The sequence below is a fragment of the Asterias amurensis genome, chromosome 1 (genome assembly GCF_032118995.1).
Source record: "Asterias amurensis chromosome 1, ASM3211899v1".
Lineage (NCBI taxonomy): Eukaryota > Metazoa > Echinodermata > Asteroidea > Forcipulatida > Asteriidae > Asterias > Asterias amurensis.
In genome coordinates, this window is record NC_092648.1 from 9,672,209 (window position 1) to 9,695,336 (window position 23,128).

Sequence of the window (23,128 nt, forward strand, 5' to 3'; positions counted from 1 at the left end):
CAACTCAGTGTGGAAAAAGATAATTTCTACACTCTTTGAGAAAGATTATGTCCAGATATTGTTACTACGTTGTTTGGTGAACCCAGGGATTCAAGTTGAAGCAACAGTTCAGTGAACAGTAGCGACTTGAAACAAGACCGTCTTCCCTATTTTGACTTGAAGGCGACAAAGCCGATGTGCGTTTTATCTGGAGGCCTTTTCGAAATAATAGATTCAGGCTTTAGTTGTAGTCTTGTCAATCTATGGTTTGACCTGGACAAAATTGCAACAGGAAATTTTTTTTGGCATAAGTCTCTTTCAAAACAACCATGTTTCATAAACGACCGACCGACCAACTGACAGCAACGTGTCCATTTTATTTATGACAAAGTTTAGGTGATAGAAACCCATTATTTTAAACCCAAATTTGGGTCCCTTGGGCATTACACATTTCCGGAAAACAATGACAAAGAATATGTGTAAAAATTACCCTCAAATTAGTTACATCTGTGAAGTAACCACTTTCGGGTCAGGTCCAACGGGACTCGGAATCAGGGTCAATCCTGACTGGGAGTTTTTAGAGGGTACTTTTGAAATCATCACATCCCAAAAATGATGTTTCTTATATATGTTATAGAATAGGTATCAAGTTAGACTTCAAACACGAAGAACATTCTCTCATTTCGATGAATATATTATTTTATTCAACCGAGATGATTCCTTCGAACACAACTTGTAAACATATGTTTTTGGTTTGGTATACATTGAGCGAATCGCATTTTAAACAAACTCAATCGGTTGAAAGACTACATCCCCACTCCCCGAGGAACCCCTTGTGACACAATTTTAAAAAGCTTTACGAAATATAAAAACTGGGAAAACATCAGTCCAACACCCACTAAGCCCCACTGTGACATCAATGTATAATAAAAACTTACGTGGTATGTAAAACAGCTTTGATAATGCCCCTCAGAACAATCACTTTTAAGTACTGCGGTTAAGGAACAAAAATTGACACTTTTTATCACGCAAAATTGAATGTAAAAAGTGTTACCGCGGTAGAGCTTCCCAGATTATGTATTCCTTTAAATTAGGGATTATTATTCCTGCGTTGACATTTATTCGCTCCAGATTTTCGATGAAATAACTAAAAACGCTAACATTTCAAAGGTTTATTTGATTGTATACATCTACGGATTACAACAATGGAACGGTTCCAAAAACCAAAGTCTGATAAACTTTGCCTTTAATCTTCGTTATTAAAACACCCGACCCTTAATGTTGTTGAAAAGATAGGACAAGAAGCAGATTAAATACGTGACACCTCCATGCATAGTAGGCCTCCGCACCCATTGTGAAGGCCCAATCGGAGAAGATACATTGTGGGACAACATTCGATGATCCATGGGGTATATAAAGGCATAGTGTCTGCATAGTGGGTAACATTCAATTTTCACTGAGGTGTCTGCACTTGCTGTATATAACCAAATGACCATCACTAGCAAAGAAAATCTACAAAGACCCTACAAAATGTCAATGACATTCATACTGAAATATTAGCCTAACCAAAGCTGTCCATGAGTGTCCTTTGTTCTCGATTATATTTTCAAAATCAGCCAGCATTGTTGATGCTTTAACCAGACTTGAAAAGCAAGATGGCGACCTGACCCAAATAGAAATAGATGAAATGTTTAGTCTCGTGCGTGACGTAGCTGCCAAAGTTTCTACCCACAATGCAGTGCCATGTTGGGTTGTACTTGCTGTCGAATTCCTTCTTGATGTGTGCAGCAATGTCTTTCTCGATATTGAATTTCTCCATGGCCTTTTGTGCGCATTCAATTGCGTCTTGTTGCTCGTCTTCCACCATGTCTGCGTTCTTGATTACAGCCTTTAGCCGGGAATCCTGCGCCATCTTGTCGGTACAAATGAGCAGCCTGTAGTTTGATTGAAAACAAAGAAAACAATCACCAAGGAGAATAACACATCATTTGGTTTTTACGATGAATGAATTTATTCCCATTGTCTAGTTTAAAGGCACCTGGAAATAGGATTTTTTTTTCTTCTTTTAAACATAAGAGTATATGTTTATTAACAATAAAACAATTTTATGAGTAATTGTTTGTCACGATTTATATGTTAAAAAAAATAATCAAGTGCTGGGGGGGGGGTTGACTCCGCCTCCCCCTTTTGTGACGTAGGAAAAGGAAGACTTTGCCTCGATCAAACATAGACCCCCCTTGATGCGTAGATAAACACACGTGCAAAAGTACATGTAATTCTAAGACATGAGTTTGTACGCTGCGAAAAAGGTTTTTTTCTGGCATTTTTCCGGCAATGTCGACTAGGTGTATTGCTGTTGGATGCAGCAAAACAATTAAAGATGGGGTCAGTCTTCATCTGTTTCCTGCAGATCCCAAGTATATGCGGCTGTGGGCTGCGAAAGTCAGATTAACTAGAGCAAAGTGGTCCGGTCCGACGTCTTTTTCAGCGCTGCAGCGAACACTTAGAGCCGTCGTGCTTCGAATCCTGGATACACAACTCATTTGACATGACAAGAAGAGCCATTCTTAAACACGACGCCGTCCCAACAATTTTTCTAGCTAGTGGGAAGTCGCAGAAGGTATCTGAAAGGCGTGACGAACTCGGAGGAGCATTTGCTAAACGTGAAAAAAATCCGGGTAAGTTTGAACTTTGAGGGTATGTTTTTAGCTTTTGCCAAGTGACACGATTTTTTGTTGGTACTGCATGCGATTCACCGTTCGTGCAGGTCCTATGTGACCGTCCGCCCATTATACAGCAGCCATAGTGCGTGCGTGCAGTCTGCTCCGTGGCCGCATTTCTATAATAATACGTAGGCAGACCCACATCTTGCAACCCATTTGGTCACTAAAAAGTCGCATAGTTAAATAAAAATAGCAGCAATAGCTTTTGTAAAAACCACTAGGCGTTCAACATGTTCAAGTTTCAATGTACGTATGTGTGTAAAATCGTGTCTAAATTTGTTTTGGTGTGCCATGTTCCCAGACGTAATGTACGGGGGCCCGACTACAAATGTTCTCTCCAAATATCGCCCTCTCGGGTCGAGGCCTACTCGTAAATTTGTAAATACAATCAAAACTAAAATTTTTAAACGTTAGTTAACTTTGTATTCACATTCCTCTCATAAAAACATATTTTAGCGATAAAAGCTTTATTTAAAAAAAATACCACTTCCAGGTGACTTTAAAACAACTAGAAATTTTGTACGCATGGCATGTATTTTATCGCACGTTCCTGTTCGCACTCATTTCAAACGCGGCTGTCAAAATAAGTAACGGTGATTTGTGGGGTCTTTCAAGGAATATTTCCCGTCTGTCAGATGAACATTAAAAAAAATTTTATATTCGTATTAATTTTACAAGTGATTTTTCAAATGTAAAATTGTTTTTTTTCATTTAAAGTAACCAAGCGTCATAAAATATTGTAAAACTCGTGTACCCTCTTTTTTAACGAGATTAAAGCTTTTTGTTCACATTGGACCCACATCAAACAAAACTCAAATTCCGTGGTACAACAAACTTAAATGTTGTAGAAAACGTTCTACATTTAAACAATTGGCGCTCTTATCGTCTCTCGATGTTTCATTCACTTTGGAAATGATGGAAACAGCAGCAAAGTGTACGAAAGATTTATTAATACTTGAATTTTGCAGAGGCTACACCAAGCGTTCTGCCCTTCAATGTCGCCATGAATTATCTTCAGAAACTAAAGATCGGTTTCACTATCCAATAGGCTTATATAATGACCCACTGAATAAAAATTGTATGAGAGGTAATGTCATCTAATGCCAACGGATCGAGTCACTTCGCAATGGTATCCACGTCAGCGCTTAAACATGCAGTCTTTATATAGACATGACATTGCGTGCTTATTAAAGGAACACGTTGCCTTGGATCGGTCAAGTTGGTCTTTGAAAAGCGTTTGAAACCATTTGTTATGAAATGCATATGGTTTGACAAATAATTTTATTTTAAAAGTAGAATTTAATGATCCACACAAACATGCCTCGAAATTTTACGGTTTTCCTTTTACGTTGCGAAGAAACACCTTCGGCCATTTTGTGGAGTCCAAATTTTGACTCCATAATGGCCGACCGCTTCTTAGATTCAGATTGGTGGGGGGGGGGGGGGATTGAAACATATAAATTCTACATCCACACCTTCAAAGTGAAAAGACACTTGAAATGCTTTACAGTATGGAGAGCTGATGTACTCCTGACAAAGTAAGTTTTGATTATTATTAATTTGAAGATCACGTTTTCTAGTTTCCTTTTAGACAATGGACATTACTACACCTCAGTCTTCATACTTGGTGTATCTCAACATATGCATAAAATAACAAACCTGTGAAAATTTGAGCTCAATCGGTCGTCAAAGTTGCGAGATAATAATGAAAGAAAAAACACCCTGGTCACACGAAGTTGTGTGCGTTCAGATGCTTAATTTTGGAACCTCAAAATCTACTTCTGAGGTATCGAAGTCAAATTCAAATATTTTAGTGGGAAATTACTCTATTCTCGAAAACTACGCTACTTCAGAGGGAGCCGTTTCTCACAGTGTTTTATACTATCAACAGCTCTCCAGTGCTTGTTACCTTGGTAAGTTTTTATGATAAAAATTATTTTGAGTAATTACCAATAGTGTCCACTGCCTTTAAGCCTTCGGCTACAAATAAGCCGCCTTTTAAACCCATTCATTCCAGTCTATATGTTGTAAAGTGACAACCACATAATGTGCTGGTATACTTATGGTATAAATTAATGAAAATAATTAACCCAAGGTGCATTGCATTGTAACCTGTGGGCCTGAGGATAGGCGAAAAGAAAATGTTGTATAAAGCTCGTTTTTGTGTGGCCCCAATCATTATTTAGGCTCATGCAGGATTTGAACCAAGGTCCACATAATAATAGGTGAAAGTCATAGAAGAAACCTCTAATAAGCCACTATGCAAATCTCCTGAACTTGTTTTGACAATTAAATGTGCAACTAAACCACCCGATGAACGTATATAGGTTAATTAATGCTTTTTACCTCAAAACTAAATAAGTAACAAATTTAATATTCCTCGGCTCAAAGTATATATAAAAGAAGCACTTACTTTTCAAATGGCAGTCTATATCTCTCGTTTCAGCACGGTGTTCAACAACATGTGCGAATGGTGGCACTTTGTGTACATTCAAACAATGCATTTTATACGTGGGAGTATATATAAATATAGTTCATTAAAAATCACTCACGATTAATAATTTGATTATGCACCCATTGGCTGGTTCAGCTGTCGCGGTGCAACCTGATTGGCAGCTTGTTCCCGGTAGCTTGCTTCTATTCAACAATTCCGATTACAAAACGTTTTGAGTGTACAAAAAAACAAACTATACATTGCTTGGCAATATGGACTGGGCAAGTCTTGCCAGTATCGTAAATGAGAACTCAAACGAAGACATGGATGAACTCAAATCTTCCTTCTGTATTATTTTAAATCAAATACTTTAAATGTGTATAAATATATTTTATTTTAACAGGTAACCAGAAGAAGCAAAAGGCATTATAACTTTACAATAGTTCTATACCAAAACATTGATGAATGACGATTCAAAATGTTGAAATTTATTTTGGGTAATGTCAAATTTTGCAGATTGGTTGATTGATGAGCTATTAATGTATACATTAATAAAATGGGCAATTCTAACAAAAGAACCCCTGCTGTCAATTGCGCGTCATAAAATATTGTGATCCGATATTGTCATGCTTTGATTATGCAAGTCAAACGATGAATATTCAAATGAGCTTGACCTTTTCATGGCCGTGTACAGTGTGGTGAGAAACAGTCATACACAGATCTGCCGAGAAGCGTTTACGGCAGCCTGCTGACCCTGGAAATATCGACTCTCATTTCAGGATGAAGAAAACACAAAGCAAGGGTGGGGAAAAAAAATCAGCAAACTGAAATGAAACAATATTGCGTGATTGCTTTTTGGTGTTCGCAGATGTTTTTTTCTAATTTGTTCCTGGAAATATGACTATAGGGAAGGCAGAGGGTCCGAAAAGGTCGAGGAAACAAGTCGTCAAGGAATTAATTGGATTCCTATTGATTATGATTGCTTAGAATGAACATGCATAATAACAGCAGGTGAAAATAAATAATGGTTTCATGACGTGAGACCATGCTGAGCAACTGAATGTTTATGATCATGCATCATTTCTATGTTTTCTCTCAAATATTAAAGTTTCTATTAATGTTGAAAGAAGATAATAATAAGTGTAGCATCATTTGACAAAGCTGCAATTACCAAAAGTGGCAGAGCACCGAATTCAAACCCTGCTGTTTCTGATCAGCAGAGTTTCTGAAATACACCAAGTTTCTGGAATGTTGCAGTCAATGTTAGAACTCCATAGCAGAAGGTGGATCTCAACGTGAAATAAAATTGCTGTAGTGGGTATAGAGCTAAACGAATCGCCAAATTGACTATTATGTTGCATGAATTAGCCTATTTTTATCAGCAGCTTAGAAACCTCTGAGGAATTAACTAATTATGTCGTAAAAAAAAATAATTAAAATTTACAAAAAGGCGACTGTGATCCAGTCTGTAGGTAGATATCGCCCGTGAGTGATGACGAATCGGCCGAGTAACCCAATTTGGGGCAATCTTGAGCACCACAATCGTTACATTTCCCGGCTAGGAAATCTTCCCAACTGTTACAAGGGAAGCCGGTGATGGCGCACTGCGTTTCATCAACACTGTCGATGTAGAGTTCACATGCCCTGGAATGGTTACAGCTCAACTCGGATATGTCATCTGAAATCAACATTATAAAGATGTATGAGAATTTTTTATGACAATCTCCGTTTTGTTTGTCACAAATTAAAATATTTATTAAACGTGTCTGAGTGATATAAAGAAAAACGGCGTTATGTTTTGTTAGGGAGGGTTTTGTGCTCGTCCAACTTTGCTTTGTTTTGATTGCGGTGTCATGGAAAAAATGTCACTCAGATATTGTTCAAATAATAATCGTAAATAATAAACGTGGGACGAAGGAGGTTGGATTCAAAAGAGGGCGCTATCACAACATGTTGACAATCTCCTGCCACACAGCGGCAACCAAAAACAGCACAAAAGATAGTAATTCAAAGCAGTCGATTAGAATAATAGTATTAACAACCCTCGTGGCATAGGAGACCAACACCTCTCTGTACTCAAATGACCGTAGCCATGTATCGAACCAAGGGACACACTGGTGAGAGGCAAGCGCTTAATGCACTACGCCACCCGGTACTACACAGTCACAATTTTCAGCAGAGCAGTTTGTGGACTCATGACACGATCCTTTATCTTAGTTTAAACGAAACGTGAACCCAAGTAAGGAACTTCTTTGTGTTTTCTCAATTTTCACAATAAGACAATAGCCAGCTGTTTCACGTGGACGTGGATTGGAATGGTGAAATATCTTTGTCCTAAATGTATAACTATAGTTGTGTACGTACCAAATATGTCACGAATTGTAACGGGACAACCTGGCTGCTCCTTCCCGCCATTTACATAGAAGTCTACATCACCAACCTGAAAATAAACCACGTGATCAAGATCCAAATATTAATACCCTAGAAGTTTCAAGGAGGTCTTCAATGTCGTGGTCTGGCAAATTATTTCATTTAAATTTAACAAATTTGTCTTTCCCTTTGGAAGTCTTGTAAAAAATATCAACAGTACATTTTAAAAGTTATTCAGATCGTTGGTGGCGCCCTGGTTGTTTACAGTATTCATATTTTAACCGTTTGTTTACGGCTTCTTAAAGTATTTTCAAACGACCAGTTTTTGTTTTAATGCTTCGATAATTGAATCTTTCTGTGCAAGAAAGTGGTCCTCTTTTTCACAATAGGGGTTACAGCAACAACCTCATGCCCATGAGTAAACGTTCTCAGTGCGGCTTTTCTCCTGGATATGTATTAGGGAGGATAGATACGGTGCGTTGCCAAAGAGACCGAGCTGGGGTTATGGACCATTTACTGTTTGGAAATAGTTTACTTGAAAGGTTGTTTTTTACCCGGGATGTGAGTGACTATGATCTTTTCGACTCTTCTATTAAATAACGTTAAACTGAAAGAAGAAGACCTGGGGTGCGTTTTGGCGGTTGTAACCAATTCCTGTTTCGGTTGAACTTGCCATTGGTTAACCACTGGCTAGTGACCGAGACAGTTTATGGATTACGACCGTCAAAACCCAATTCCTGTTTCGATTGAACTTGCCATCGGTTAACCACTGGCTAGTGACCGAGACAGTTTATGGTTTACGACCGTCGAAACCCAATTCCTGTTTCGATTGAACTTGCCATCGGTTAACCACTGTCTAGTGACCGAGACAGTTTATGGTTTACGACCGTCAAAACCCAATTCCTGTTTCGGTTGAATTTGCCATTGGTTAACCACTGGCTAGTGACCGAGACAGTTTATGGTTTACGACCGTCAAAACCCAATTCCTGTTTCGGTTGAACTTGCCATTGGTTAACCACTGGCCAGTGACCGAGACAGTTTATGGTTTACGACCGTCAAAACCCAACTCCTGTTTCGATTGAACTTGCCATTGGTTAACCACTGGCTAGTGACCGAGACAGTTTATGGTTTACGACCGTCAAAACCCAATTCCTGTTTCGGTTGAACTTGCCATCGGTTAATCACTGTCTAGTGACCGAGACAGTTTATGGTTAACGACCGTCAAAACCCAATTCCTGTTTCGGTTGAACTTGCCATTGGTTAACCACTGGCTAGTGACCGAGACAGTTTATGGTTTACGACCGTCAAAACCCAATTCCTGTTTCGATTGAACTTGCCATTGGTTAACCACTGGCCAGTGACCGAGACAGTTTATGGTTTACGACCGTCAAAACCCAATTCCTGTTTCGGTTGAACTTGCCATCGGTTAACCACTGGCTAGTGACCGAGACAGTTTATGGTTTACGACCGTCAAAACCCAATTCCTGTTTCGGTTGAACTTGCCATCGGTTAACCACTGGCTAGTGACCGAGACAGTTTATGGTTTACGACCGTCAAAACCCAATTCCTGTTTCGGTTGAACTTGCCATTGGTTAACCACTGGCTAGTGACCGAGACAGTTTATGGTTAACGACCGTCAAAACCCAACTCCTGTTTCGATTGAACTTGCCATTGGTTAACAACTGGCTAGTGACCGAGACAGTTTATGGTTTACGACCGTCAAAACCCAATTCCTGTTTCGGTTGAACTTGCCATCGGTTAACCACTGTCTAGTGACCGAGACAGTTTATGGTTTACGACCGTCAAAACCCAATTCCTGTTTCGGTTGAACTTGCCATTGGTTAACCACTGGCTAGTGACCGAGACAGTTTATGGTTTACGACCGTCAAAACCCAATTCCTGTTTCGGTTGAACTTGCCATTGGTTAACCACTGGCCAGTGACCGAGACAGTTTATGGTTTACGACCGTCAAAACCCAACTCCTGTTTCGATTGAACTTGCCATTGGTTAACCACTGGCTAGTGACCGAGACAGTTTATGGTTTACGACCGTCAAAACCCAATTCCTGTTTCGGTTGAACTTGCCATCGGTTAATCACTGTCTAGTGACCGAGACAGTTTATGGTTAACGACCGTCAAAACCCAATTCCTGTTTCGGTTGAACTTGCCATTGGTTAACCACTGGCTAGTGACCGAGACAGTTTATGGTTTACGACCGTCAAAACCCAATTCCTGTTTCGATTGAACTTGCCATTGGTTAACCACTGGCCAGTGACCGAGACAGTTTATGGTTTACGACCGTCAAAACCCAATTCCTGTTTCGGTTGAACTTGCCATCGGTTAACCACTGGCTAGTGACCGAGACAGTTTATGGTTTCCGACCGTCAAAACCCAATTCCTGTTTCGGTTGAACTTGCCATCGGTTAACCACTGTCTAGTGACCGAGACAGTTTATGGTTTGCGACCGTCAAAACCCAATTCCTGTTTCGGTTGAACTTGCCATCGGTTAACCACTGGCTAGTGACCGAGACAGTTTATGGTTTACGACCGTCAAAACCCAACTCCTGTTTCGATTGAACTTGCCATTGGTTAATCACTGGCTAGTGACCGAGACAGTTTATGGTTTACGACCGTCAAAACCCAATTCCTGTTTCGGTTGAACTTGCCATCGGTTAATCACTGTCTAGTGACCGAGACAGTTTATGGTTAACGACCGTCAAAACCCAATTCCTGTTTCGGTTGAACTTGCCATTGGTTAACCACTGGCTAGTGACCGAGACAGTTTATGGTTTACGACCGTCAAAACCCAATTCCTGTTTCGGTTGAACTTACCATCGGTTAACCACTGTCTAGTGACCGAGACAGTTTATGGTTTACGACCGTCAAAACCCAATTCCTGTTTCGGTTGAACTTGCCATCGGTTAACCACTGGCTAGTGACCGAGACAGTTTATGGTTTACGACCGTCAAAACCCAATTCCTGTTTCGGTTAAACTTGCCATTGGTTAACCACTGGCTAGTGACCGAGACAGTTTATGGTTTACGACCGTCAAAGCCCAATTCCTGTTTCGGTTGAACTTGCCATCAAAAACCACTGGCCAGTGACCAAGACAGTTTATGGTTTACGACCGTCAAAACTCACCCCAGACGTCACACAAGAACCACAAAGCCAAACAATGGAGATTATCAAACACTAGGTGGCAGCAAACTTGCCAGGTTGAAATTGTGTATTCTCGAAATGTGTGAGTTTGCCCAGACTTTAGGAAACATAAGTGGGAACTTACTGCTTCTTCAATACCGAGACCAAGAAGTTCTGCATCAGAGTGGATGACGTCAACAAAGAGGGCGTCTGTTGGATCGAGACGGCAGGCAGGATCATTCAGGTTAAAGTTGGGTCCAGCTGGGTCAAGTCCTGAGGTCAACAAAGTAATATTATATAAGCATACTCGGCAGGATAACTGTAATCACTGATATAATTATCTAAAATTTAAGAAGATATTTTATGGCGACAGATTATTTGTGTAATTATTAACTTCGGTTGACATGAGATGATGTGAGGGAAAGAGGTGATGTTGTGTGTGTGGGGGGGGGGGGAGATAAGGTAAGCGTACATTGTGATAGTAAAGAAGACATTTCTGTGAAAATGTTATTTGGCTTGCTATCATTGTTTTAAATTTAGCAACAACACGGAAACACGCGCTGACTTATAAGACATCCGAGAAGTATTCTCAATGTGTCATGTGAAAGTTCTTAGGGCCCAATGCCTTCAAATCTCTCAGCATTTTGCTGTTTCAAATTATCCTTACCCTTTAAAGAGCCGTTCGTGCACTACAACAATTTGTTGTGAGCAGTGATTGTAAAACCCATAAATTTATATCAGTCTGAAACAAAAAAGCCGAATACGGTCCGCCATTTTGTGGAGTAAAAGGATTTGCTCTATAAAATATCGGACCATGTTCTTTCGTGAAAATACACAAAATGGGGAAAAGCTCACAATTGTAAGGGATATTCATGTAAATCATTGTTTTTTTTTTAGTGCAACCATTATTGGCCTATAATTATTCCTTACACGCTTTTTAAAGCACAAAGTGTCTAATCCAAAGGTATTGAACTCATATTTTGCGTGCTTTTCAGGCTTTATTGACATTATGTTACATAACTAGACTACAAACCACTGATTCTGCCGATCCCGGGCTGGTAAGCTCCCGCATAACCAGCAATGTGGGCCCCCAGACTGAATCCAATCAGGTGCATGTTTGTAAATGTAGTACCAGCCTCTGTGTTTAAGAACTGGGCGAACTTTGCGACAACTCGACCTACTACGCGGATGTTTTGTACCGCCTGGCCATAGAGGTCTCGGGCCCCACTGCCCCAGTCCACCAAAACCACATTCAGGTCTTCCTTGTAATAAAGAAATGTTAAAACACAACATGAGTTACATGACTTCCAAAAGTTAATTTTTAGGAGCCAAACAACTTGGTTTGAATCGCACACATTGGCACCTGTTGTTATCACTATTATTTTGAAAAAGTTGCTGCATCACGGAGGGATTGTTGGACGTTTTATTTTCACGAGGAAGTTTCCTCTGATGTATTTGTTGTCAACACTTTGATTTCGTGTGCTCTCCATAGCCGTCTATAATCATTTTTGAGGTATGGCAGACACAATACTATGACACTATTAGGTTTGGGTAAATCTGATCATATCCACCCAAATCAAACAGTGCAAACCCACCACAGTGACCAAAATGTTTCAAAAGGGCTAATAGGCCTATCTTTTAGATGTTCCAACACACGGTTTATTATTATTTATCAAACAATGCAAACTTTTAAATATAATCATATTTTTTCAAATCGCCACACTGTATCTTTAAAGAAAACTTAAAGAATTGCTAACAAATGAAATCCAACTGGCTTTAACTGACACTTGCAATCCTCAGGATAAACAAATACATTTGAAGACACTACTATAATCTTTGCCCATTTCACATGCCACGTAAATATCCCACAACCCCTACCTCAAAAAAGAAGAAGTTATAGTCAAAGGTGAACTTTGCATAATATGTTTTCGTAATGTGTGTTTATTGGTTGATATCTCTTCCTGAAATATATAGGCCTACATAATTAATTTTCCGAAACTACACGCTGCTAATAGGTACCTACTTTCTGGAGCAGTTTTTCTTTGAGGGTTTTCATCCAGTTCGACCTGGAACCTTTCTCGGAGTAACCATGGATAATAAAGACTGTATTTCTCGTTGGACTGTATGTAGAGTACTCAAGAGTCGATGGATCTGTTCTATCAATCTGTTGAGTAAAACGGCAATGATCAGATTAATATTGAGAAACCACAGAGAATAATTGTATTGTAATCATCCATATCTTTAAGCAGGATTTCAAACTATTGTATGTGTGTTGGAGACCTAATGTGGGTTTGTGGTAATATCATAACACAGAGATAAAATCTCTCTTTAGAGCTATGATGTGTGGTCTGAAAATAACCGTCACAACTCAAAAGTGAGATTGTATCCTTTGGAGTATACAGCACAGCATCCAAATAGGCTCACAGGTCACTAATAATTAACATCATCAATCTCTACCCACCCGTACCCAGTGCTGGTGATAAGCAGACATAGTTGAGTGCCCTTTGCAATAACATGACCGGGATTCGAACCCAAACTTTGTCAGCCATCAAGACTTGATGGAAGCACTACACCTATCTACTATACACCTTTATCATCGTGCAACCATCGTGAATTTCTCCATTGATATCAATGCTGCCAAACCGAGGCTAAGAAAAAAAAAGTCTGGTTCCTTTAGTTCCAAGATGATTGTTATTCGTTACGAGGAACATTGCAAAGACGGAGGCAGCATGATAAAGGTTTATCCAATAATCGTAACTCAACAACCGTCTTCCCCACTTTTTCAAAAAGAACAAAATAGTTTTGGTTTATGATAAAATAAATCCATGTAACCAAATAATATGAAAAGTTTTAGAGGCATTACCGTCATGTACAAGGATGGATTCAGGCGTGTGTACAAGTAGAACTCAGTGTTGATGTAGTCAGGAGTTTTAGGCGGGAATCTGAAGAACACATCGTATGGCGCGTCATTTGAGAAACATCCCAGATCGTCATAACATATCTCTTCAGCAGAAGCTATGTTTAGATCGAAAACAGGTATCGGATCAGTTTGAATTCAATTTATTCAATTTCTATTTTATTATTCACCTGCCCATCAGCTCTCACCAAGTCATTCGGAACCCTTTATAAAACTTGAACATCTACAAAATATTAATAAAGCCTGTGTACTAAACTTTAAAATTCATGTTTGCCCAAAAGTCAAGTAGGCCCTAGTTGATAACTAACGTGACATAGATTCAGATTCAGGTTTAGATACACATTTGTTTCGTACTTTTGTGACAAATAATGACAAGCAGGCCTAACGTGTAATTATGGAGTAAATAAGAAAAAACCAAAGAGGTTGCAATAAGAAGTAACAAAAGGGTAATTTAGGGTACCAAACATATTCTAACAAGAAAATCAAACACATCAAAGCTATATGCCTATTTTGTTTTTGTAGAGGACTACGCAATTGGCAGGAAAAGAAACAAACAATTTGTTGCGGTAAACATTGAAAAGGGTTAATAAATAAAGTAAGAATATCTGTAAGACATTACCTGCAAGCCAACTCAATACACAGCAGGTTAACAACATGAAAAGACCCATTCTGCTTGCGAGTTACTCTCTACACACTCAAACAGATCCGTGAAGTTGTTGGTGTTCTATTGCTTTTCCAAAAACTTCATCCGTTGCTCATTATCATGTATCCGGGATTGTTTAAAAGTAGCTTAACAATTATCATTTTGATCAACTGGTTATCATTCGAGGGTTAGCATGTAAGGTATCATTAAAGGGACATTGTAACATTGTTTAAACAGACAGTTAAACTTCTTGTTAACATATATTCGGATGCAACTTTGCTGTTTTTTTTATTTAGTGTAGTTTTTACTCTTATAACTTGAATGATTTTTTTTAAAGCAACAATATTTGTGACGTCATTCATTTCGAATTTTTTTCTTTCATTCTTGACATTCCTTAGATCTATGTTCTGTTGCTCAGCGCTTGGTTCACATTGTGCTTTATATTATTTATTCAACTTAATAATTAACTAATTTTGGTCATGAAATTTGATTTTTGATAAAAATGTTTGTTAAAGCTTGGATACACAGACATTCGGGTCACAAACTTTGAGTAGTAGAATTGGGCCTTTCGGGTTTTGGAAAAATACTTCAATTTTCATTACAGGTAGCCCTATGTGTAGTTGATTGCTTGCAATGGCTATACGCAAGGTTCACGGAAAAAAAAACAATCTCAGAAATTAAACGTCTCAATGAGTATGGTGTCAAAGGAAACAGAGCTAATAAGAGCCTTGTGTACGGAGTTGAGTAAGAAATTACCAACATATCTCGAACTAGCCATGGAAGCCGCAGAACGGCAGTGACATACAGAGACGGCGCGGCACTAAAAGTAAACAAACAGTCACAACTAGCTACAAGAGTTTAGAACTAAATAGTCTGGAGATGGCACGTGCCCTTATATAAGGTTATAAGATACACGAGTTAACAAAAACTGGATTATTGTGTCACCCACCCTTCAAAAAGTGTGGGGAGGTGTCCCTTGCCCCCCACCACCCCCCGCCCCGGATTGATGCCCATGACGGGACGCAGGGTTTGGTCTTAGTGCAAAACTTGAGGTTCATGATAACGGACGTCAACAACAAGGGGCGGGGCGGGGGGGGGTGATATTGTGTCCCCCACACCCTGGATGACTTGGCTTTTGTTGTATTTGGGTTTAGGGTCATGAAAACTATACAGCAAATCTGTAAAGCGGACGGACAATTTGTTGTTCAAGAAATATTGTGGATGGTGGCAAAACTAGAGTAGACCCTCGCTGTGAACGGTGTGTGATTACAATTTGAATTGAGGTTAGTACATGATGACTATTATACACATAATGAATGTTTATGAGTGCAATGGTGCGAATATGTTCATGAGTTGAAAGATGGAATGTTCTATTCAACGAGGCGGAGCCGAGATGAATGGAACATTCCAGCTATCAACGAATGAACATATTCGCACCATTGCACGAATGAAAAACATTCATTATTTGTTTTATATAACATCCAAGTAGATCTTTGTCATTTTGATTGAAAGATACAACTTTCAAAACAAACAAAGCGTAGGCCTACAATTTTTAATTGTAGAATCCGAATGCTAGTATTAGTAATTTTACTAATATTATTCCTTGCAGTAACACTGCTGCGTTACAAAGACACGCGCACGCAGTGATGTTTTTACTCAGCTTTTGCGTTCCATCCGAAAAGTACCATTGCACGCTGGCAGCGTGCAATGGTACTTTTATTTGCTATCACGTGACGGACAATCATCCAATCAAATGGCAAGGATCGGCTTGGGTGTTATATAAACAACTATAGTTGTGAAAGGCTGGGCGAATGCAGTGACATTTTAGAGGGGGAGGGGTCATCAGTAATTGTTGTGGTTTTTAATGGTGTGGTCCTATAACGTGTGGACCTTTAAATTGTTTAGTTTTTTGTGGTTAAAATTTTGAATTTTGTTTCTTGTTGTAAAGCGCCTGTGAGCATTTTTCAATGGATTTGGCGCTATATAAATGTTTATTATTATTATCATTACTATTATTATTATTCATATTTGTATTATTGTTTTCTCAAACACGTTATCCATATTACGGGTAGCGTTTTGCTGTATTCGGCTATTACAGACTAATACTTCCACTGCAAGCTTCCACTAGTTAATACAAATCCCCGATAAACTTTTACATCTGGGTAATACTATAAGCAAACTTAATGGGGTATGACTTATCAATGATCACATTATCAATAGGAATTGTTTGATACATTAATTTATATATAAATACCGATTCTCTGTAGTTATTTAAAAACATTATATAGTTCTATTGAAATTAATACCCCTTTATAAATCCTTTGTAGTAGGCTCATTCTTAAAGAAACGGTAACACTACAAACCTCCAAATTACACATTTTCATGTTGATGTTCACCTTTATTAAAACATTCATTCATTTTCCTTTCCTTTCTCACAGTGTGACTGTTAATACGTAATACTTGAAATGACATGCCATTAGTTCAGATTTTAAGTAACAAACCATAAGGAAATCTGACTAGGTAAATTTTATTCATGAACAAAATAAAGGCAGCTTGAACGAAAACAGCACAAAATGACCTCCGCTAACATTTATTTGAAATGTTTTCAATCAATACGTAAAAACCCTTGTTACGTCACTTTTGGGATACAAGTTTTTGTATTGCTGTTAAATTGATTAGATGTTCATCGTTATTTTTCATGTGGAGCAAAATGGTTCGTGTTGGTCATAATGGTCCATGTGTATCATAATGGTCCATGTCGATCATAATGGTCCATGTCGATCGTAATGGTCCATGTCGATCGTATTGGTCCATGTCGATCGTAATCGTACATGTCGATCATAATTGTCCATGTAGATCATGATGGTCCATGTCGATCGTAATGGTCCATGTCGATCATGATGGTCCATGTCGATCATGATGGTCCATGACGATCATGATGGTCCATATCGATCATGATGGTCCATGTCGATGATGATGGTCCATGTCGACCATGATGGTCCATCTCGATCGTAATGGTCAATGTCGATCATGATGGTCCATGTCGATCATGATGGTCCATATCGATCATGATGGTCCATGACGATCATGATGGTCCATATCGATCATGATGGTCCATGACGATCATGATGGTCCATGTCGATCGTAAAGGTCCATATCGATCATGATGGTCCAGTTCGATCATGATGGTCCATGTCGATCGTAATGGTCAATATCGATCATAATGTTCGTGTCGATCATAATGGCATGCACATGCCGATCATAATGGTCCTTAACACGTTACACAAAACTAATTCAGGTGTATAAAGAAGTACATTTTGGGTGCTTTCCACTCATCTCGGCCTTTATGTCACTTTAAGAATAAGAATGATATGATATATACAAGAGAAAGTAACGTCATGATATTTCAGGTCATAACTAAACAGTACGATTCAAAAGTATAGCCAATTATATTGCAATGTGTAAATTATAATAAATCACTTTACAATCAAGGACAACATTTGAAGTAGGTTCACCCTCATTCATACACTCCTTGATGCGTTTTGTGTTTTTACCATAGAGATATAGGTTGAGTTTGAAAACCTTCCTGTACGTAACCTGGGTATAAGTCACCGTGATTGAGCCATAACATGAACCACACGCCTACCAACATAAATCAGCCTTATTGGACATCATTTACTAGTACTTTTCTAACAACTAAGTGCCGAAATTTAGTTCAGTTTTCCAAAGCTGTTTGATGTTATTTTGCGAATAACTTTACTTCACTGCATGCACGTCTCCCGTCCTCCTCTTTGGTGACGTCACCATTAACCCAAGTTTTTTTGAACTAAGTCCTTCAAAATAAAGTTGTTTGGGATTGCCACCAGAGTGACGTCACATATAGCTTTTTGCCGAAAATTGGTACTGATCAACAAATGTCTTGCATCACACAGCTTCAATTGTGTTGGGACGTTTATATGCAATTTATCACTTGCGATTTGTCCTACATTCGTGACATCTAGGTAACGTGTAACGTGCGTGACACATGCGTGACATCTCGGTAACGTGCGTGACACATGCATGACACTGTTAATCTACTTTCAAGTTTCGTCACTAGGCTACTCCCCATTCATACGGTATGCTTCTTAACTATGTGTTTGTTTCTAGACTTTACAATATGGCGACTCTGAGCCAGTTGCTAAGTAGAAAACGCCGGTTGATAGAGCCAAATCTGCCCAGTAGCCCATTTTAGGACAAAGTCTATTGAACACACCACAGCTGCTGGAGCAGGTTCCACTCTGGAAGGCATCCCAGCTTGCACATGGGTAGCCGATGGGGGCGCACTGCGTCTCGTCAAAACTGTCGATGTAAAGGTCAAGTACACGCATATGACTGCAGCTTGGTTTGCCGGAATTCACTGTAAATACAAAAAGACATCAACAAGTTTATCAAATGTCTGAATGTTTATGCAGAAGCGGACCAAAACACACACAACATAAATATTTCGCCTGTATTCAAGGTGATTTGCGATACAGGGCGCCATCAAGTGTTTACACCGTGCATATTAAAACAAAAGTCGGCACCATTCGATTCTGTCTAAAGGTTTGAGATAGTTGTAAACAAAATTTCCGTAAAAGTTGCCCCTTTCTATTTGAATGGATATTGATAATTGTTTTGATAGAATGTTATATGTTGGCTCGTGTGTAATATTGTGACTTCTCAAAGGCAGAATTTATAGTTGTCACGTGTGATTCTCTCTCCATTTGTAGTTGGTTTATGTGACTGCCGTATCAAAGCATCAACTGACTTGATATCTCCGATGTTATCCAAAATAAAGTGTGAGTTTATGTTTGAAAAGTGAATATGTTTGAAACTGTTCTGGGGAAAATGCTTTCCTAAGAAGTTTTTTTTTTTAAACGATTAATGAGTATTACTTACTGAAGGCATCTCTAAGACTTGGGGGACATCCCGGTTGCTCTTTTCCGCCATTTGGGTAGAAATCCACATGCCCAACCTGAAACAGAGCAACAAGTTATAGCAACTTTAAATCATTTAAGTCTATCTTTAGCGAAGTTGTTGATTTTACAAACTGGTGTACTTCTTACACATCGAATTGATAAAGTAAGCCATGCTTTTCCAAGTATTAGCAGGTCTCGGGGGGATATAATTGCAAGCTCATTGGTTGAGTTAGTAATGATATATTCATTTCAAATAAATGAACTTCACCATGAGTGCAAAATAATTATTCAGCATCTTATTAAAACAAGTATACAATCACATAACTTGTTGTTTTTGGTAAGACAACTCTCGTGTATCAGTGACTTACAGCTTGTACAATGCCGGCACCCACAAGTTCTGCATCAGAGTGGATGACGTCAACAAAGATGGCGTCGGTGGGATCCAGACGACATAAAGGGTCGTTCAGAGAAAAGTTGGGTCCAGCTGGGTCCAGACCTGGGGAAGAGGTTGTTAGAATAAGTGTCACATTGTGATAGCAATCGCATATAAGTACCTCTAATGTAATAGGGTAACACATTACACGTTGATTTGCAAACAGTCCGCCTTTGAACCGTTTGCAAAACAAAGTGTATAATTATACAAAGTTGTCTAAAGGGCCATGTAACACGAGGCAATTTACAGGTAACCAGTTCCAGCATTGCACACGAAGGCAAGACATTCAAATTCCATTCTTCACATTATTTTTCTGAGTATAGTAAGACACTCTGTGACAACATGTTCTATGTGCCTCTCTGAACAGTTCCTTTAGAATGCTTCAAAGCTGTGTAATACAAAATGTGACAAGGCCTTTAGTCCAACAGGTGAAAGGAAAGAGAACCCAACGTTTGTGGACAGTTTCTTGAATAGATATCCTGTAGCTGATGACTATGGTTGAATAATTTGCATCCAAGTGCTCAATAAATACCGTTGTTTGATTTAGACTTCGGCATCCCAGTTAAAAGCCAGGTATGGACGTGCACAACTTCCCTTACAAAACATATACCGTTTCGTGTTGATGCCACTAAAATGCGACGACCAAGTTTGGTGCAATTGTCAAAGCCTGCTTGATGGTGGATTTATCCCAAACCAGGGGACTTAAAATGCCCATATATTTTCCCTTAAAGTAAAGCGCCTATTTAAGATTCAGCCTTTTGAAAAAGCAAATTCGTCCAAATTCTTGCAATCAATCGGGCATACTTGCAGCACTGATGTAAAGACAGCTTTGACAGTGCATTGAATCAAGCAGGCTGATTACATTTACTTATTCAATTAAAGAAACTTTCTTCTTACCACTGATTCGTCCAACTCCAGGCTGGAAGGCTCCTGCGTAGCCAGAAATATGTGCCCCAAGACTGTGTCCAATCAGATGCATACGGTCAAATTGTGCCCCGGTCTCGGTGTTCAAGAACTGCATGGTCCTCCCGATTACGCGGCCGACTACACGGGTGTTTTGCACCGATTTACCGTATAGGTTTCTGGCTCCGTTCGCCCAGTCAACCAAAAATACATTCAAGTCTTCCTGTCATGGATAAGAAAATTGACATGAAACTCATTAGAAAAGTTAATACATATTTGACTCCAGTGATCACTTATATTATTGTTAATAGTCTAACATCGTAAAGATACAGTGGAGGGCACATAAAATGCATAATTATGACATTATAATTTGCCGTCTTTAATAAAAAACAAAAAAAGTGAACATTATTCTCACTTGATGATTTTGCCAGAGAGGTGCACCAAGCTAGGTGATCCCCCTGCTGCTTCCCAGTTTATCACTAGCTGTGATTTCTGGCTATACAACAGTTACCTATGTGTATGGTTTCTGACGGCCATCCAGACAGAAATAGGGACTTTTCGTTTTCGACGACGGATGGTTCTGCGACGGTTGTTCAGCTAAACGTTGTCGTTTTCAGCACAACGAAGATTCATCCCAAGTACTGTCGTAGAAATTGAGGGACGAACGTCCTCAAAGCCGACGCATGCGCAGATGACGCCAAATGTCATCTTTACCGTCGCAGAACCATCCGTCATCGAAAACGAAAAGTCCCTAATATTGACAATGTGAGGGAGGCATCTAAAATTCAGGGCTAGATAGCTCAGTTGGTTGAGCGCCGGCACGTTTAATCAGACGCCACAGGTTCAAATCCCGCTTCTGTCTTTGTTTAAAGCAAAATTGATTAAAATCTACCAAGTCAGTTTCACTTGTGGTTACTCAAAGTTATGGAATAAGATCTGTCAGAACCCACCGTATCCAGTAGTTTATCTTTGAGAGTCTTCATCCATTCAGATCGAGATCCTTTCTCAGTGTAGCCGTGGATAATGAAAACGGTTCTTCTTGTGCTGCTGTAGGTAGAGTACTCCAGTGATGACGGGTCACTTCTGTCAACCTGCGGAAAACAATCGAACAAGCAAATGCTATTTTCCCGTTCGACTTTTGCGGCACATCAGACGGAAACAGTTCCCTATGGGATTGATGCACAGCTTTTAGTCAGTAAACCTCCGGATTGAAAATAACAGGCAAATAGAGTGTTTACACTTTTTTGAAATATTTATAAATATTCATTACAATGACAAACTCAAAACAGGAATACATGCATGGTCTATTAAATTTTAACTTTTATAGACAAAAACTGTCTCCTAAAAATGCAACACACGTAGCTCAAGGACGTCGGAAAAAAAGGTAAGTTTTACATAGTTTCTTTTTACTCTATTACGCCTGTTCACCCAGAAGGCATTTATGAATGGGAATAAAAGAGAAGTGACTCGTTCTTAGACTGCCTATTAAAACCTTGATCGCACGGCCACGATCCTGTCGGTTTTAAACGGCAGTTAAACAACGATCAAAGCCGACGTGGTGTTTCAAAACAAAATGTACTCTACAGGTTTTGTCCCCTTTACCACTTCTTAAGGCTTACCTTCATGTATAGAGACGGATTGAGTCGAGTATAAAGTAAAAACTCGGTGTTGATCTCGTCAGGAGTTTTGGGCGGAAAATTGAAGAATACATCGTATGGCGCTTCGTTTGAAAAGCATCCCAGATCGTCATAGCAAACCTCCTCAGCAGCAACTGTATGTTCGTGGAAACCAAGATGAGGAATGATTTAGATACAACTAATTCAGACGAAATTGCGTTGGCTCCTTGACTCAGAGGAACTGGTGGAAGGAGGAATAAGCTAAACTTACAATAGGCCTACCCTTTGACATTAACAATGCTTGTACTAAATTCGTTTCATAGAGTCATCCCCATCGTTCTCGACACTTTCTAGTATCTGGTTCAACAAACTTAAAAGGATATCACACTGATTTGCTGTTTAAGAAGCTGAGAAGAATCCGAACCAAGTTTTCAATGAACATGCCAGCAGAGCAAATTTCGTCATCCTCGTTGATCAAGTTTGAGTAAAAATTTCAAAACATTGTTTATGTTTGTAAATGTCTTACTGTTTCCAATCGAAGAACAGTCTTGATCAATATAATCGATTTCCAAGTGCTATATAATGAAATAGTTAAATCCGTACAACTTGCAATAATGCACCACAAATCTCTATTTTCTTATTTCAGTTGCCGCAATTAAATACAAATTCGTCAAAAATACCCATCAAAACATAGACCAATGTCCGTTAGACCTATTGTATGTAAAAAGTTAATGTTAAAGACCTGATGCGATTTTTCTACAAACAACATGAACAACTGAAACAACTCACCTGACTGCAAACTCAAAAAGCACAAAGTCAGAAAGACAAGAAGATCCATTGTGTTTAATAGCAGCTGTGCATCAACAGTGTCCAGAGACGGGTACTTGTTCACTCTGGTGATTGTCTTTGTTGTCAAAACACAAGAGCTGCGTTTTTATACCTTATCACTTATCCGGTTGTATTGTGTACCTATTCCAGTTATCACTATAAGTTGATTTTTCAAAGTCACCTTTTCAAGACCCGATTCATCATTCGA

The 23,128-nt window shown here is 39.1% G+C and overlaps 3 protein-coding genes across 4 annotated transcripts; all 3 read right to left on the reverse strand.

Moving 5' to 3' along the window:
• Window positions 1-665: 665 nt before the first annotated feature.
• LOC139944913 (dynein light chain LC6, flagellar outer arm-like) lies at window positions 666-6,306 on the reverse strand. 2 transcript variants are annotated; one of them, XM_071942099.1, is made up of 2 exons: window positions 5,255-6,306; window positions 666-1,913 (listed from the first exon to the last, which is right to left on the reverse strand). In XM_071942099.1, the coding sequence occupies exon 2, from the start codon at window positions 1,889-1,891 to the stop codon at window positions 1,613-1,615; it is 279 nt and encodes a 92-aa protein (XP_071798200.1). In that variant the 5' UTR covers window positions 1,892-1,913; window positions 5,255-6,306; the 3' UTR covers window positions 666-1,612. The 2 variants fall into 2 exon arrangements, with proteins under 2 accessions (XP_071798200.1, XP_071798191.1); XM_071942090.1 differs by having other exon boundaries at window positions 5,116-6,306.
• A 10-nt stretch (window positions 6,307-6,316) lies between these two features.
• Window positions 6,317-14,312, reverse strand: LOC139944906 (pancreatic lipase-related protein 2-like). Its single transcript, XM_071942078.1, has 7 exons — window positions 14,180-14,312; window positions 13,507-13,658; window positions 12,667-12,807; window positions 11,677-11,905; window positions 10,789-10,916; window positions 7,501-7,576; window positions 6,317-6,814 (listed from the first exon to the last, which is right to left on the reverse strand). The coding sequence occupies exons 1-7, from the start codon at window positions 14,226-14,228 to the stop codon at window positions 6,570-6,572; spliced, it is 1,020 nt and encodes a 339-aa protein (XP_071798179.1). The 5' UTR covers window positions 14,229-14,312; the 3' UTR covers window positions 6,317-6,569.
• Window positions 14,313-16,573: 2,261 nt separating this feature from the next.
• Window positions 16,574-23,013, reverse strand: LOC139944933 (pancreatic lipase-related protein 2-like). Its single transcript, XM_071942124.1, has 7 exons — window positions 22,882-23,013; window positions 22,096-22,247; window positions 21,427-21,567; window positions 20,471-20,699; window positions 19,509-19,636; window positions 19,121-19,196; window positions 16,574-18,599 (listed from the first exon to the last, which is right to left on the reverse strand). The coding sequence occupies exons 1-7, from the start codon at window positions 22,928-22,930 to the stop codon at window positions 18,346-18,348; spliced, it is 1,029 nt and encodes a 342-aa protein (XP_071798225.1). The 5' UTR covers window positions 22,931-23,013; the 3' UTR covers window positions 16,574-18,345.
• Between the last annotated feature and the right edge of the window lie 115 nt (window positions 23,014-23,128).

Excerpts from the sequence above, each read along its gene's own strand:
- LOC139944933 (XM_071942124.1), bottom strand. The coding sequence starts at position 22,930 with ATGGATCTTCTTGTCTTTCTGACTTTGTGCTTTTTGAGTTTGCAGTCA. Across the intron at positions 21,568-22,095 it reads ATCCGTCTCTATACATGAAG|GTTGACAGAAGTGACCCGTC; the intron begins GTAAGCCTTAAG and ends TGTTTTCCGCAG. Across the intron at positions 20,700-21,426 it reads AAGATAAACTACTGGATACG|GAAGACTTGAATGTATTTTT; the intron begins GTGGGTTCTGAC and ends TATCCATGACAG.
- LOC139944906 (XM_071942078.1), bottom strand. The coding sequence starts at position 14,228 with ATGGGTCTTTTCATGTTGTTAACCTGCTGTGTATTGAGTTGGCTTGCA. Across the intron at positions 11,906-12,666 it reads AAGAAAAACTGCTCCAGAAA|GAAGACCTGAATGTGGTTTT; the intron begins GTAGGTACCTAT and ends CTTTATTACAAG. Across the intron at positions 6,815-7,500 it reads TACAATTCGTGACATATTTG|ATGACATATCCGAGTTGAGC; the intron begins GTACGTACACAA and ends TGTTGATTTCAG.
- LOC139944913 (XM_071942099.1), bottom strand. The coding sequence starts at position 1,891 with ATGGCGCAGGATTCCCGGCTAAAGGCTGTAATCAAGAACGCAGACATG.